This window comes from Megalops cyprinoides, chromosome 9 (genome assembly GCF_013368585.1).
Source record: "Megalops cyprinoides isolate fMegCyp1 chromosome 9, fMegCyp1.pri, whole genome shotgun sequence".
NCBI lineage: Eukaryota > Metazoa > Chordata > Actinopteri > Elopiformes > Megalopidae > Megalops > Megalops cyprinoides.
Window position 1 is genome coordinate 23210719 of NC_050591.1, and position 16676 is coordinate 23227394.

Below are 16676 nucleotides of genomic sequence, written 5' to 3' on the forward strand. Positions count from 1 at the left end.
TCTTCCAGCTACCCAGCTTCCACCTCCCAGTCAACCCTCCCCATTTCACTGTAACCCCTATATCTCCCAGCCCCTTTGCATCTCTATTAGTCGCCCCCTTGTTCCCCTGCATCCTGTCACATATTAGGGAGAACAGTACACTGAATGGTATGACTGACCTTTCAACCCATTCAGCCCAGGATAGCCTGGGGTACCAGGAAGTCCACCTGGCCCAGGGTCACCCTGTGAGAAACAAAAGCAACTCTTGTCACAGAGGGAACTCTCCCACGCTGCAGATAAACACACCTCTAACACCATCATACCACTTAGTAGCACCATCACAACATACAATAACGCCTGCACCACATCACAAAGCAACACCATCAAGCCACACAACATCCCCATGCCACACTGTAACACCATGACACTGTAACACTCCCATACCACACTGTCACACTACCACCCCATACTATAAAACTGTCACACTAGACTGTAACTCCTCATACCACACCGTAACCCCATTACATCACACTGTAACTCTATCACAACATTTTATAATGACATCATGCCACATCAAACCCACACATAGAAATCCACGTATTGCAACTGTGATGAGTGAATCACTGTCACTGCCTGAGGCACAGAGCCACGGGCTACCTCTCGGCTCTCACCCGGTCACCAGGGTCACCAGGGAAGCCAGTGATGCCCCTGGGGCCAGAGGGTCCAGGTAGACCAGGTGAACCACAAGTCCCATGTTTCCCAGGTGATCCTCGAGGACCCATCTCAAATCCAGGTGGCCCGTCCCAGCCTGGGTACCCAGGGGCACCATGCCCTCCATGCTCACCCTTATCTCCTAAATAAAAAAAAAAATTAAAATCACAGTGTTAAGACACCCAGCATATCGACTGGACTCACTGAATTACACCTACATAGAATGAATAACAGTCATACACTGATTTAATCACAGTGACTGAACTACATCCACACCAAGACCTGACCTACTGACTTTTCTACAATTATGTGACTTAGGCCTACATCTACACTTACTGAATTATTGTACATCCATACTGACTGAATTATGCCAACAATAACAGAATGGCATCTGCAGAGACTGAATTACAGCTTTATTTATTTTTATTACAGCTTTCAATCAATTACATACACACTGGCAGAATTACCCTCAAACTGAGTAAATCACAGACTGAACTCCTGAATTTTACCTGTATTGATTAACTATAGCCACACTAACTGAACTACACCATTATTGACTGAATTATGTCCACACTGATATATTCTCCTCTATTTCCACTCAATACTCATCCTTCTTTTATCCCTAACTAGCTTTAGAAGCTTGTGTAGCTACAGTAAATGCATGTTAATTATTTGGATGTAATGGCTTTTACTGTCGTAGCTATATATTATTTTTGCTCTTGTTTGGCCTGGGAATGGGTGCTACTTTAATACTGACTTTCAGTCCAATTTCACTGAAGCTGTCAGAAATGTATTTATTTATAAAATAATCAAGAATAATAAATACTAATGTGTTAAATATATTTATCAATGCATTCATCATGTTATTTGAGTGAGGATTCATTAAATATATTTACCCATCCAATACTGCGGGCCAAGAAAGAGAAAAATGAAGATTTAATCTATAGCAAGTTACAAAATTATGTGAAATTTGACTTGCTGCTTGTATGGGGACATAGATGATAGAGCTGTTTGCCCCAACACATACACACTCTAACACCATCACACCACACTGTAACACAACACACATTTGCTTACGGGCGGCCACAGTTTTCATATAGAATTAAATGTAATTGAAAGCCTTAAATTAACTGAAATAAAATCACACAGTGACAAGGGAACAGTCGGGCCCTCGTTCAGAAGTACAGCTGGAAATCCCAGTGAGTGCGGACAGCCTGGAAGGAGCTGTCCAGTGCTGAACCAGGCAGGCGGTGGCTGGCAACCTCCCAAATATGCACCTCCCTTCCGCTGTGTAGTGACGAATGACTGCATAAAGACTCGGAAGGTGACGTGTCAGGCACCAAGGCATGCACTCGGGCTCCTTGCTCTCTGCAGGCCTCATTTCCAGCCTACAAGAAAACCTACCATCCTGGTGATCAATCCCAACTATGCTGGGAGCTCCAAGACTCAATCACTGGTGTGTCCCTACCCCCACTGCGGGAACTCGCACAAGTGCATGGGATTCAAAGAGATTAAACCGACTTGTGATTTACAAAGCCAGCTAAACCCACATGGAGTATTAGCGGATTTGTTCAAAGGCAACAGAAGCTAATATAAAAGAACTGGCTTTGTGCCAGTTCAGACCTGTTTGTCTCTTTCTTCTACTCACCAGGCCCTTATCGCACATCCTCAACAGCACGTGACACCACACCCATGTTGTAAATATCTAACAAAAGTGTTTAAGAGACCAATCCTTCGTTAACATCACAGAAAAGCTTTGACAATACTGACCTCTGAAATAAAAATGAAAAAATCTACAATTAACTTCCACAAGTAAAAACAGGGACACACAGCTACAATACACAGCTAACTTAATTTGTTAATGAACTCCTTTATGCTGCCCCACCCTTCACGGTTAGTGAAGGCTAACTGGTGGTACTAAACCCCTGGGCTCCCACCTCACCTCTGGGTCCGGTGAATCCATCTGGTCCGAGGGGTCCAGGACAGCCCCTAGAGCCCTTCATTGTGTTCACACGCTGTTGTCCAGCACACCCTGGATTTCCTCTGATGCCTTATAGGGTGGGAAGAAAGAACAGTCACTACTGTGTGTCAGTGAAATTACAGTACTGCCTGAATAAGTAAAGTGACGGTCACTACTGGGTATGAGATCCTGTAACAAACGTGAGTAAAATAACAGTTGGTACCAAGTGCTTGAGAAAGCCGTTGTTGTCTGTGTTTGAGAAATGACAGTCGCCACAACATGTATGAGTGAACTGACAGATGGTGCTGAATGGTATTCGCACTGGTACCTTTTTCTCCTTTGAGTCCATCATCCCCAGGTGGTCCGTCACATCCATCAAAGCCGCTCTCTCCTTTCTCCCCAGGAGCTCCAGGATTACCGCACTGCCCAGGGCCACCAGGTAAGCCATCTCGGCCAGGGAGGCCACTGATACCTGCATCACAGCTCATGTTCCAGTCCCAGTATGACATCACAGTTCCTGTTCCTGTGCAATCTGGTCCACTCACCTTTCTGTCCTGGTAGCCCCAGGAGCCCAGGTTCCCCTGATAGTCCTGGGGGACCTTGCTGTCCAGCATATCCTGGGAGTCCAGGAGGGCCTGGTTTTCCAGGAAATCCTTTATCGCCAAAGCCAGCATGACCGGGTGCCCCCTTCTCACCTTTCTCCCCATAACAACCTTGGTGACAGACACAGCCATAAGAGTAACTGTGAAGGTATATTCACAGGAGAATTGCTGTAGAGTTAGAATAATAATGTGAGTTATATTTTGCCATGGCCAATTAGAAATTGCCAATCCTGTAGACTCACCTGGGGGACCCATGTCACCCTCACACCCTGGGGGCCCTATAGTTCCTGAGGGTCCACAGTCACAATCAGGAGGAGCTGGGCCTGGGGGACCTTGTTGACCCGGGGCACCAATTTCTCCTTCAGGCCCAGGGTTTCCGTATAGGCCTGGTTGTCCTTGGTCACCTGGGGGGAGCTTCTCTATTAGTACTCCACAACACCACCACAACTACCGCAATGTTACTACCCAATATCTGAGGGCAAACTACACGCATTCACTCACTTTCTCACATACATACACCCTCCCAGAGTCTTTGTTTCTCTCCCTATGTCTCATACACACACACACACACACACACACACACACAAAGCTGTACCTTCTGTTCCAGTTGGGCCAGGTGGGCCTGGAACTCCTTTGGTTCCACATGGACCCGAAGTCCCGTTGGGCCCGATAGGCCCTGGAGCACCCATGAAAGAGTCCCCACACAGTCCCTGGAGCCCTGGGGGGCCCCTCCTTCCTGGCGGGCCCGGATTGCCCTCGTGGCTTTGTCCATCGCAGCCCGGGTCCCCCACATCTCCAGCACATCCTGGCATTCCTGTGGAGGAGCAAACAAACACAGACTGAATACTCCCTCCTTCTCTCTCTCTCTCTCTGTCAAACACACACACACATACAGTGTGATTACACACATATACACTCACACATGGAAACACTGAAAAGCATACACACACCCACACAGTTTTTGCTAAGGTACCTTCAGGGCCCAGCAGACCACAATCCCCAGCGTCCCCTCTCTCGCCTTTGGGGCCATGTGGCCCTGGAGGTCCAGGGTATCCGTGACTTCCTGGTGCCCCCGTGGTCCCTGCATGGGACCAAATACAGTGCCAAATGATTCTGTACCAATCAGTCATCAATCTGAGATGTAGAAAGACAATAGAGAAAAAAATCATGGAGTCATAGTCCAGCTCACCTCTGGGGCCAGACGGACCCTTTGGCCCAGGGGGGCCAGGGTTACTGATCGGACATGGATGTGTGTCACCTGTAGGAGGCAAATGGGGTGGTAGGCAAAACGCAAGAATATATAGCATTCTCAGTATCAGAGACAGGAAACTTCACACACTGAGCTGCAGTAATTACCCTTCACAACTGGGGACTTTACCTTGGGCACCTTTGGGTCCAGGGGATCCTGTTAGCCCTGGGTGCCCCTGATCTCCTGGTGGCCCTCGATCCCCCACAGCACCCGGTATACCATACCCTTGGGGGCCAGGTGGTCCAGGGAGTCCATTGTGCCCATCTTCACCTTGACATCCCCTGTCACCTGTGCACCCTGGATAGCTGTCCCCCTTAGATCCAACAATCAAACACATATATTAAACACAGAGGTATCAAACACAGAGAAATAAAACACAGACCAGTGACAGAACGACGACTTTCTAAAATATATAAGTGTACCATAATAAGACTTCATCATGACACCATGTCCACACAAACGAACACATCTGTCCTCATGAGAGACCACTCCCAGCCTCCCACCCTGAGATTGGTGGTTGTCCCCCTTATAGCAGGTCTGTCCTCCTGTAACCTCTTACAGGTAGACTCACCTCTAGACCAGGGTCCCCCGGTGCACCAGGTTTTCCATCATCTCCGGGTGACCCAAAGAAGCCTCGACGACCAAGAAGTCCAGGGGGTCCTTGGTGACCTTTCTCACCTGTGTGTATAGCACAGCCTGGTTAGAATCTGTCTGGTGGCCTGGCACAGAGGGATCATACTGACATACATCTGACATCAACATCTCTCACCTTTAACGTTCATCACGTACAGGTCACCTTTCTGACCTTTCTCACCTAGAGCACCTGGAAATCCTTCGAGGCCCTGCAAGAAGAGAATATGAGGTCATCAATATGAGGCACACCACAGAAGAGATTTGGTCATCACCCATGGATCTCTGTGATGACTGGAGCTGAAGCCACTATGAGGGCCACAGGACTTGCACACATAACTAGCTATTGATCATTTACAATGTAACTGTGCACAATTTTCTGCCTGTACTATTATAGCCAGTTTTTTGATATGCAATATGAGTGATGAGATATGTGACACAGTTGTTCAACAGTTCATAAAAGCAATGGAAACAGCCATAGATATACTTACAGATCAGACAAGTTGATTCTATTTAAGTTCAGTCATTTCATGAAATCAATTAAAATTCAATTCAGTAACTGAAAAACCTTAATTGAAAATGATAATGCAAGTAATGCATAGTTAAATAATGTGTGTTTGCATGGGTGTGTCTGTGTCTGAGTGTGTGTAAAATTCTCCATGTGCCTGCATGCTCGTGTCTGTATGTATGTACAGGTATGTGTGCATTTGTGTTTGTGTGTGGGAGAATGAGGAGTAAGAGTTTGATTTTAACGGTAAAGAGGGTGCCAGCTGTACTCACACGCGTCCCTCTCCCTCCCATGTCCCCAGGTGTGCCCTCACTGCCAGTCTTTCCCTTTTTCCCACGTGGTCCAGAGCTACCCCGTAGGCCCTCTTCCCCCGTGAGGCCAGAATCGCCCACCATATCAGGGGGGTCACCGCACTCGCATTCTCCATCGCAACCTGTGTGGTGAAACACCCAGACTGTAAAGTAACACGCGCAGAGACACACACCACACACACACACACACACGCACACATGTGCCCAAGCATAGACACACACGCTACCTTTCAATCCTTTTATTCCTGGAGATCCAGGTGGCCCTTTATCGCCTTCCTCTCCAAGGTCTCCTTGATGGGCTGGGATGCAGTAATACCCTGTGGGACACCCCCGAAAACCAGGCATGAGATCAGTTTACTCCCATCAGATCTATAATACCGTCTATGATCACAATCTGAACTCTTCTGCCCTATTTTTTCAATGTAATTTAATATGTTGTATTGGCAATAAATACAGAATAGTATAAAAACAAATACACATTTGAATCAATATCTACAGAAGTAACACAGCAACTATTTTAATGCTAAGTTTTAAAAAATGGTATTCTGTCATTTTCATGAAATGACAATATTTCTGTGCATATACACTTAGAATACCTAAATAACATATCAGTATTACAAGAAGCACAGATACTTCAGTACACAATCTGCTTAATAAAATAAAACACCAACATTGCATGAAATATGTTGGCATATACTTGCTTCCCACAAATAAATAAAATGGCTCAATACTTATTCAGAAAGACTTGTTTCTCTAATCTTCAACATATAGGCTTATACAGCCCATCAACTGTCACAGTTACTGATTAGCAAAGGGTAACTTTAGGTGGCTTTTTTTTTTAGGGAAAAAGCATGTCTTGTACAATGGCAATAATTTGTAATTATTTACTATTAGCCAGTGCTGGGTGGTTAGTCACTGTCTTGCAGGCTATGGCAGACTAAGATATACTTTGCACTTTTGCTGATAGTGGGTCCTTCCTCAACTAATACAAGCAATTTTTACTAATTGTCATAAAGATTAAATTATAATTTGAGAAAGTACCCAGTGTGTGTTGTCTGTTTAGGGCCTGATAAAAAAAACTTTATTCTGGATGTGTTTGCATGCGAGAGATTCAGAGATGAGCCGAATGAAGGGGCCCTTTTATGAGCCCTATTCAGTGGGTGACAGTTGGGGCATGTAATCTGTATAGACTGCTAATTTAACTTCAGTGCATCCGATAAGGCCAGTAACACAGTGTTGGACTCTAGTATAGTTCTGCCTCATCACAGTTTGGGAGATGTCCTACTAAAGAGAAACTCATATCTAGATGTGCAAATAAAGGATATCTTTAATCTTAATGCTGCTGTGCTTCAACCCTATAAAACCAAGTGCTCACCTCCACAGCCTGTGTGAAGCCCACCCCACCACACCATCAGACACACAATGATGACGTCATGCCAGGGAGACACAGATCGATGACATCATGCCAAGGGGACACAAACAATTATGTTATAACAGCATGCAGAAGACACATTCAACAGGGATTAGAGGTGAGACCATAAACACAATTGGATGAATGCTGTGTTTAACTATTAGGAACTATTGACAAACAGCACATCAAACTACCACAACACACACTACTGCACCAATTTCTAGGCTCTAAAAAGTCACATGCTTCTAAAGAGGGGATTAAGACACCACATTCTGGGATATTCTGAAAAGGAAGGAAGAGGAAGAGTGCAAAGGATAAAGGGAAAGAAGAAAAGGGGGAGAGATAAATGAAAAGAAGAGGTGAGAGACAGGGAGACACAGAGGGAGAAAGGATGAATGATGGAGAGAGGGAGAGGGGAGGGAGAGGGGAAGAAGGGTGTGGCAAAAAGGAAGGGATTTTTTCAGTTACAGTGATACTAATGTTGTTCCTTCATAAATGTCATACCTGGAGGTCCAGGTACTCCTTTAGCACCTTTGGGTCCTTCAGGCCCTGGTTTCCCAGGCTCTCCTGGTGCTGGCTCATTTATGTAGTAAATTGAAGGGTCTCCTTTAATGCCTTTTAGCCCGGGAGTTCCTGGCAGTCCTGGTTCACCCATTGGCCCTGAGGGGAAGAGCAGTATCTTTGACAGTGTGCAAAATTGACCTTCTGCACACTGCCTAATGTGTCACAAATGCCTTTAGTTAACACCCTTAGCTAATGCTCTGTGCTGCTCAGCCTCTAGGTGCTGGGCTCATGGATAGCAGAGAAGGTTACGCAGGAGGACATTTAGTCACCTGCAACTGCTGGCCCACGGAGACCTGGAATGCCATGTATGCTCATCTGTCCTCTATCTCCTTTCTGTCCTCTTGGTCCAGGGGGGCCAGGGTCACCACGGTTGCCTGAAAAAAAAAATCATGAGAATCACACTTGGCTCACACAGCGGTTTCTGTTTGATCACACTTCTTAGGCCATATTTTTAATCAGCAAAAGGTCATTACCAAATTCAACAGGAATAATGGCTCTTCAGGCTCCTCTAACTGAGGCTGTGATGGAGGCTCTGATGTGACTGAAAAGTAGCTAATGCATTTTTTCTCTATATACACACATTAGATATTAGCATATCAATATCTGTGTGTCTGCTGTTTGTGCACCTGTACTGGGTGCTCACCTAAGTGATCCACTTGTTGGAACAATTTGAGTCCTTTTGGCCCGGGGTCTCCTCTGAAGCCCTGTAAGTTATTGAAAAAAGTTCACAATAGTTACTCACAAGTTCTTCAAAAGTTTTAACGCAAGTGCTGCAGTAAATGGAAATGAGGGGGGGGGGGGTAATTACAATTCCACATTGTGTCAGGAGGGGGAGTGTTACGAGCCCAGTTTACCTTGGGCCCAGCATTGCCAATCAGACCAGGAAGTCCAAAGTTCCCGTCTAACCCCTGAGGAGAGGGAATCAAGGCCAGTAAAAGTCTCAACAGTTCCATGCATGCACACACACACTCACACCATCAGACACATGCTTGCATCTCACCTTTCCTCCAGGTTGTCCAACAAATCCAGTGGTTCCAGATGGACCCTGAGGACGGAACACAATGTGAGTTAGTGTTCTTTATCATAGCCTCATCTGGCCAGTTGTAAACGTCTTCTTCAGATGTTACCTTCATATGTCACTGAGATCATTTTTTGTCAGAACATGAAAGCATTGTTGCTGTTTTGTGAACAGGTTATTCCTTCATCTCACCTTGTTTTTGCACTAGATATAAATATTTGTAGGCACACCAAAACATCCTACCCGAAATCCAGGAAATCCCACAATTCCCTTTTCTCCTTTCAGTCCTGGGAGGGAGTTGCTTCCCTAGGAGATCAGACATTACTTTTTACTTAGCAGATGCTCTTATTCAGTGCAACTTACACAATTTTTACATGTTACCTATTCATTTACCTTCCCCACAAGTAAAGCATGAGACCTGCTTCTTACCACTATGCCATACTGCCCCTAACCCCACACATCCATTCGCACACAAAGCATGCTTTACACACACACACACACACACACACACACACACACACACACACACACACGCACACACACGCAGACACACAGACACACAGACACATACACACAAACACTACAGCAGTCTGTGCATGGATACTCACATCAATGCCATCGACTCCACATACACCTTTAATACCTTTTGTCCCCTGTAGGAGCAAAATTCACATAAATAAAACAAGAAACTGAGATATGAGGACGGTATAGAGAGAATCCAGGGCTACCTCACCTTTTCCCCATATTTGTAATAAATTTCTGGTAGTTTCACAGTCTCGTCCAGTCCCGGCGGGCCTTGGGGCCCTGAGTCTCCCTGCCAGACAACAAACAGCAATATTAATGAATCACACCATTGTTACTGACACACAGCACCCTACATTACTGCTGAAACACATCACTATTACTCACACATGGCAGTGCTACTGACATACAGAACACACAGTTCTACTATTTACAAAAAGCACAAGTTTACAGACATGAAACACTACACTTCAAACACTACCATGGACACACAGCACTCGAAGTGCTACACAGCACTGTTAATGACACATGATTACGTTAATAATTTTCAGTATAGCTTCTGACACTCAATATACTGCTACAGGCACACAATGCCTTTAATTACACAAATGGAGTTACTGACACACACACATAGTTTTTACTGCCTGTTGATTTCAATCACAAATGAGACACTTACATCCCCTCCCTTCTCTCCAGGCACTGCTGCACCCATGTCCCCCTGAAAACACACATGCGCACACACACACACACACACACACACACACACACACACACACAAACACACAAACACACACACACACACACACACACACACACACACACACACACACACACACACACACACACATAGACACACAGTTCATGGTGTGTGAAACATGATTTTTTTTTCTTATTTCTCCTGCAAGGCATTTACAAGACAGTGCAGGACGATTTCAGATAAAACTTGGATGGCTGGTGGGGTATATCCCAAACCTGCACAGCAGCAACAATTAAACCCTTTTTGGGGTGTCCCATAGAAATAGCCACAATGACCATGAAGTCTGACCCATTACAGACATCTGCTTAATTCTAAACCCGTGACCACACAAAATTCATCTACAGCTGCGCTCACTGTTCACTTACAGGTTCACCCCTCGGTCCTGGTGATCCAGGATGGCCCTGCACAAAAGACAGAGAGCCACACAGAGAAATATGACAGTGAGAGAGAAGCAGCGTTCTCTGAGGTTAATGTGAATGTTCCAAAGCAAAGAAAAGCTCTTACATGGATCCCACTTATACCCTTGGGCCCCATGGGGCCCATTAAGCCAGCATCACCAGGTGGTCCCTGTGAAAGGGTGAGCAAAACGGGGACACTCAACATATCTGAACAAAGCCATCAACAATGCGCTAGAACACAGCTAAAGTCAACACTTTTATAAAAAAAGAGACTGTAAACCTGAACAGCAAATCTATTATTGCTATTAACATCATTACTATTATTACTGGCAATAGTAGTAGTGGTAGTAGTAGTAATCGTAGTATGCTGTATCTGTATACATGATGATAGTGTGTGTTTATTACACATTAGGTATGTGTTGATAGAAACGTCTGTGGTCATTGTAAAGGTTGACAGCAAATGGGGACAGCGATGACATCAGCAGACTTACAGGCACACCTGGGCACCCTGCAGGTCCGATGTCACCCTGTCGAACACAAAGAGGGATGAGAGGACAAATCTGAACCATTCTGACACGCTGTTAGACAACATGTACCCCTTACAGTAAGCATAGTGCAACTGAGTCTCTTATTTTCTCCCAAGACTTTGAGATATTAACAGAATAACAATTACAGACTCAGACTCGTCTCATTACTGGCCTAGGACCAAGGATGGGGGTCTCTTTGGAGCAACAAGAACAGGAATTTACCACGATTGCAACAAAAGGTGAATGTCAGGTAATTCAGAACAGAGATTAACTGTGGTCTGTGGGGCTGTATATTGTCAGTCTGTTTGCTCAGTGCACAGCCTGGTGTATTAGGAGCTGTGATGTTTGTAAATGACGTGTGCCATGTAAATGTATACGAATGTATGATATGGAGTTACAGGAACACCAGGGAACATGTTGTTGTAATGGACTGGCTCCCCTTTCTCTCCTTTCATCCCAGTGGCACCCTGTAGACATGCAGACACAGTTAGTATTGAACTGGCCATATTTGCACCTTGAAAACCTGGGTAAAGCAGGATAAATAACCCCACAATGATCTGTAGTAAGTTTACAATAAACACACTGGAAAGCCCTACAGCACAGTACGCTCGTATTGTCTGACACTGTATAGCAGTGCGCACGCGCACGCACACACACAAACACACACACACACACACACACACACACACACACACACACACACACACACACACACACACACACACACACAGTCACTGTCAATACAGGAAAGCCAAGACTGATTTGTGGTATTCTTTGCTCTCACCTGTCTACCAGGAGGTCCAATGATTCCAGGGGGTCCGACAAAACCGGGATCTCCCCTTGACCCATTACAGCCGTCAAGCCCAGGAAATCCTGGAGGACCCCCTGGCCCGGGGTGACCCTGGTACACAGCAACACAGAGTGGTCACACATGCTCAGAAATATACTCTCTCTGTCATGTACACATGCCTACATATATTCTGATCTTCTGGATTTAATTACAGTACACAAATGTGGGCACCAGAGCGCTCTAGCAACCGTAATACTTCTTTCCTTTGTCCTGTTTGTTGGTGGAGGGCTGGTGTGAAACTACACATGTAGTGCATTCAGAATATCACAAGTAGTGTCATCATGGGCTAACTGTGCCACCTCATAGCTGTGGTCCAACTGCTATTTTACAGAGCTATATTTCTTGTGCTTTAGATTCACAAAGCCAAATCATCTTGCCACATTGGTACAAGAATGCTTCTGAATCCATGTTTGTTTTTTACATTTGTACTCTTTCTTGCATTTAAGGTGATGTCAAAATGCATGTTGAAATACCTTCTTACGCAGGGATTCCGACAGCTGCAGCAATGATTTCAATGACTTTTTATCTGTGAATAAACTTCTTGACTGTGCTGGAGCTTTCAGGTCTGTACCCTGGTTTAATGCTAGACAATCTGGCAGACACTTAATAGATGTGTGAAGTGGTCTGTCCCTTTCTGATTGCAGTGTTCCACACATAAATATACTCACTGACACACCATCAAGGCCTGGATATCCAGGAAACCCCATCATACCCTGTCAAACAGCACAGAAACAGTCAGCAGACAGACAGAACACACATTCAAACACATAAACATGCTAAGACACACACTTTCATGCAATCTTTCTCTCTCTCTTTCTTTCTTTCTTTCTTTTTTTCTTTTTACTGTATGCAGACACACAAACAGAGGCTTCTGTTTCTCTCTGTCTGTCTCTCTCTCTCTCTCCGTCTCTCTCTCACTCGCTCAGTTTCTTCCACACAGACACAGTAATGTAGGGTTGACAGTGGTCTTACCACATCCCCTTTCGGCCCAGATGGCCCAGGAAAACCCTCATCACCACGCTGCCCCTTCTCTCCTGGTGGTCCCTGGGGGCCCGGGAAACCAATGCGCCCGTGTGGACCCTGCAATCCCAGCCTCCCAGGTGCTCCCTAAAAATAGATAGTGACGTTACAAATAAGTTAAAGGAAAAACCTGGTAAAAAAAAAAAAAAAAAAACAAGTGTTTGATGAACAGGTGTTTCTGTATTGCTGATACTATAAATCCAGTTTTTCTGGATCCTGATTGGGTCTTATTAGTTTATTCCCCTGCACATGGAATTCTCAGTTTCAAAAAGATCAGACTGGGGTTAATGGACTGAAACAAGAGATCTAACCGAGAACACTTTTTGCCTTATGGCTGCCGTTAATATACAGTATGTCTTCATTCATTTTAATATGGCTGACATTGAAAAGCATTTGAAATCAAACTGAAAGGTGACATTAACAGTTAGAGCTAAAGCAGTGGCAATAAAAGCACTAGCCCTGATAGGAATGTGAATGTTCATAAATAACATTTGCTCAGTTTGTGTTTGTTATATAAATCTGTGTTTCATTTTAGGGTGCACTTGTTGTTACCTATTCAGTTGCTAAGAATATTTAGTAATGATCTCCATTTCCCTACAGTACATCCCCATATCTGCCACATGGTTTATATCTCTTGAAACCAAATCTATCATAATGATGAGACCCTATGTAGTACAGCTACTTTGTTAACTGAGATATACCTGTGACGACATACACCGAGATCTATTATTATACAATTGGCCACATGAGGGCAGCAGAGCACACCACGAAATTTCACGAGCCAACAAGCGCCTACAAGTAATTTGTTTGAAAATACATTGCAACATAAAGTATATTGTCATTTTCACTGTATTTGATCTGAATAAATCTTTTGGCCCACGTTTTCTCCAGAATTAGTCAAAAGAAAACAGTAAATTATTATGCTTTTGTAGAAAGCACATGTGTGAGAACTGATGCGCACCACAGGGTATTTCAGCTGTGAGAACTTTGTGAATGGCTTTTCAAAAGGAGCGCTGTCAAAGACAACAGCAGAGCCCTGGGCACGGTGCAAGCAGGGGACAGGCTGCCTCCAAATACAGCTCTCCTCAATGGGAGGAAAGTCTGGCACAGCTGTTTCGCAAAAGATTCTGAACACTTTTAATTAAAATTCCCAACCAATTCCTTTGCACAGTAATTTCATACTCCCACATAAACACACAGAGCACTGTTTCCCAGACCCACACCTCATCCTGAAAAATCGAACCAACGGACAAATACAAAGACAGACACAGGGAGCCGAGCGTGGACAACACAGCACCTCAACAGCATCAACCTACTGTGTGTGTGTGTGTGTGAGAGAGAGAGAAAGGGGAAGGGGAGTGAGGCAGAGAGATTCTATGAGTGTGTTTTTGAGAGACATTTTTTATGGTGTGTGTATGTGTATGAGTGTGGCGTGTGTGAGGCAAAGTGTGTGTCTGTGTATAAGAAAGTGCACATGCACACACACACACACACACACACACAGAATAATAGCAGCACCAGCAATTCTTTGACAGAAATTCAGCTTCAACCCTTGTGTTTCGTCTTTGAAGTCTTACAATAAATGAAAACACACAGCAGATTTAACTTTGATCAGGACACAATGGGACAGGGTGCAGGCTCCAGGTTAATGTGCCTTTCCCTTTGATTCTTTTCCTGGGTCTGCTCTCTGCCTATCCTATTCCACAAACTGTCTCGGTTACAACACAGGGTGTTTTACACCACACAGCACCCTCAGTAAAGCACCTACATTCTAAATGTGCTAAAGTTGAACCCATCTATTCCTGCCCCCTTCTCTCTTCCCTTACCCACCCTTTCTGTCCCATCCCCCTGTGTGTGTGTGTTTAGTGTGTGTCTATGTGGCGGGGTTTTGCTGGGTGATAAAGCGTGTGTCAGGGCAGTGCTCAGACTGGATGTGACAGCGGCTCAGCTCCGCGATGGTTGTGTTGCCCCTCTCTTTCTCCCGGCTCGCAGGGCGGTGATAATTGGAAGCCCCGCTAAGACCCCCACTGATTCCGTGTCACAACAGCTATTATGTGAGCTGGGCCGAGGTGGCTAGCGCAGCGCATTGCGGCTTCGGTCCAGCTGTCCAAATAAAGGACTGTAAGAGAGTGCGGCACCAAGGTGGCGCTGAACCACAGGCCAACTGGGCCATCTGAGCTGTCACTGCACCTGAAATACTCCAGCACCTGCAGTGGTACTGCTCCCCATCAGGCTTCTCAAGGAACGATCCTCTGATCTGTAGCAATAATCTCCAAACACACCATATACACCAGCATACATATGGTATATACCAGCCAAGCATATATCAGAATAAATATATATATAGAGAGAGAGACAGAGAGAGAGACACACACACAGAGTATATTATGGGAAATGTGTCTGGAGATGTGTGCTAGTCACAACAATCTCCACAGATAAATACAACCTGAAACAAGTTACAACTCTTCAGAACATACCAGCTGTGATATTAAGCAGGTATATATGTTCCAGGTGTGCGGACACTAAGCACATATCAGGTGAGGGTGGTGTGGGAGTGCAAATTTTTGGACATGGAAGTGATGTGGGCGGAGCCGCAAATGGTTCCTGTGCAGTGAGCGGGTGCACAGGGCTGCGCTGATGATCAGAGAGAGATAAGACGGAGGAGATTGAAAAGACCTAATCAGCCACGAAGACAAAGCAGTCACACACACGAGCACACACACACACATACTGCTTATATTTTACTCTCTCTCTCTTCCTCTCTCACACATGCATTTAGAGTGCATGCACTTAAACACACACACACGGACACACACACACATACTGCTTATATTTTACTCTCTCTTCCTCTCTCACACATGCATTTAGAGTGCGTGCACTTACACACACACACACACACACACCATCTGTCTTACTCCCATCTCTCTCTCTCTCTCCCTTTCAGACATATTCAACAATTAATGTTGATTATGTCCTATCCACGCTCATTTGAGAGGTAATGAGGCTGAGGAGGTGAACTCACAGGTGCAGAACACACTCCTCCCTCTCCACAAACATGGTTCCTCCATCTCAGCACCATGCACAGCGTTATACTGTGTGTGCTGCTCTCAGTGAATAGGGACAGGTGTTTCATGATTTTACATGCAGCTCTTCAAAATCCCTGCCTAAGGGGTGGAGTTTTCTGGGTCTTTAGGGTGGAGCCTTGTGAGTGCATCTTCAGGTCTACCTTGACGCTGTGGGGTCTGCTCTGTGTCCACCTACAGGTAACACTCCTGTCTCCTCTGCGACAGGTCGCTGTCTTGTTTGATCTTCAGCAGGTAACACTCCTGTCCCCACTTTGACATGTAACACCCTTATTTCCTCTGCTCCAAGTAATACTCCTGTCTTTTCTGGTGAGGTAGCTCCCCTGCTCCCAAGTGACACTCATGTGTACAGGTCAGATTCTGTCTATTCTTCTACAGGTAAAACTCCTGGTGCCCTTTACAGATAGCAATCCTTCACTCATGAAGGAAACACCTGTATTCTCCCTCCTAAAGGTGACACTACCGTCCCTCCTTCCACAGGTAACAGACTGCCTCTGACACCACCACACTTTGCACACGACAACACCTCAGTCAGTCCCGCAATGTTCTCCACACCATTGACCAGAAAATCCTCTA

At 45.2% G+C, this 16676-nt stretch overlaps 2 protein-coding genes across 2 annotated transcripts in view; both read right to left on the reverse strand.

Annotated features, from left to right (window-relative positions):
* col4a4 (collagen, type IV, alpha 4) overlaps window positions 1-10169 on the reverse strand; it is an 18868-nt gene extending 8699 nt beyond the window's left edge. Inside the window, exons 1-24 of the mRNA XM_036537155.1 lie at window positions 10142-10169; window positions 9677-9757; window positions 9552-9596; window positions 9187-9249; window positions 8926-8970; window positions 8780-8833; window positions 8569-8629; window positions 8195-8299; window positions 7866-8021; window positions 7326-7334; window positions 6178-6267; window positions 5912-6072; window positions 5271-5343; window positions 5073-5179; window positions 4631-4814; window positions 4442-4510; window positions 4226-4333; window positions 3848-4066; window positions 3495-3656; window positions 3196-3363; window positions 2979-3122; window positions 2633-2740; window positions 651-832; window positions 159-222 (exon numbers count right to left, since the gene is read on the reverse strand). Coding sequence (XP_036393048.1) covers window positions 159-222; window positions 651-832; window positions 2633-2740; window positions 2979-3122; window positions 3196-3363; window positions 3495-3656; window positions 3848-4066; window positions 4226-4333; window positions 4442-4510; window positions 4631-4814; window positions 5073-5179; window positions 5271-5343; window positions 5912-6072; window positions 6178-6267; window positions 7326-7334; window positions 7866-8021; window positions 8195-8240 — 2050 coding nt within the window. The 5' untranslated portion in view covers window positions 8241-8299; window positions 8569-8629; window positions 8780-8833; ... (3 more) ...; window positions 9677-9757; window positions 10142-10169. The remainder of the gene's footprint in view (window positions 1-158; window positions 223-650; window positions 833-2632; window positions 2741-2978; window positions 3123-3195; window positions 3364-3494; window positions 3657-3847; window positions 4067-4225; window positions 4334-4441; window positions 4511-4630; window positions 4815-5072; window positions 5180-5270; window positions 5344-5911; window positions 6073-6177; window positions 6268-7325; window positions 7335-7865; window positions 8022-8194; window positions 8300-8568; window positions 8630-8779; window positions 8834-8925; window positions 8971-9186; window positions 9250-9551; window positions 9597-9676; window positions 9758-10141) is intronic.
* Window positions 8827-16676, reverse strand: part of LOC118783678 (collagen alpha-4(IV) chain-like) — a 23768-nt gene continuing 15918 nt past the window's right edge. Inside the window, exons 5-14 of the mRNA XM_036537630.1 lie at window positions 12970-13104; window positions 12666-12710; window positions 11932-12048; window positions 11546-11614; window positions 11112-11147; window positions 10727-10789; window positions 10588-10623; window positions 9672-9757; window positions 8926-8970; window positions 8827-8833 (exon numbers count right to left, since the gene is read on the reverse strand). Of these exons, the coding sequence (XP_036393523.1) occupies window positions 8827-8833; window positions 8926-8970; window positions 9672-9757; window positions 10588-10623; window positions 10727-10789; window positions 11112-11147; window positions 11546-11614; window positions 11932-12048; window positions 12666-12710; window positions 12970-13104 (639 nt within the window). The remainder of the gene's footprint in view (window positions 8834-8925; window positions 8971-9671; window positions 9758-10587; window positions 10624-10726; window positions 10790-11111; window positions 11148-11545; window positions 11615-11931; window positions 12049-12665; window positions 12711-12969; window positions 13105-16676) is intronic.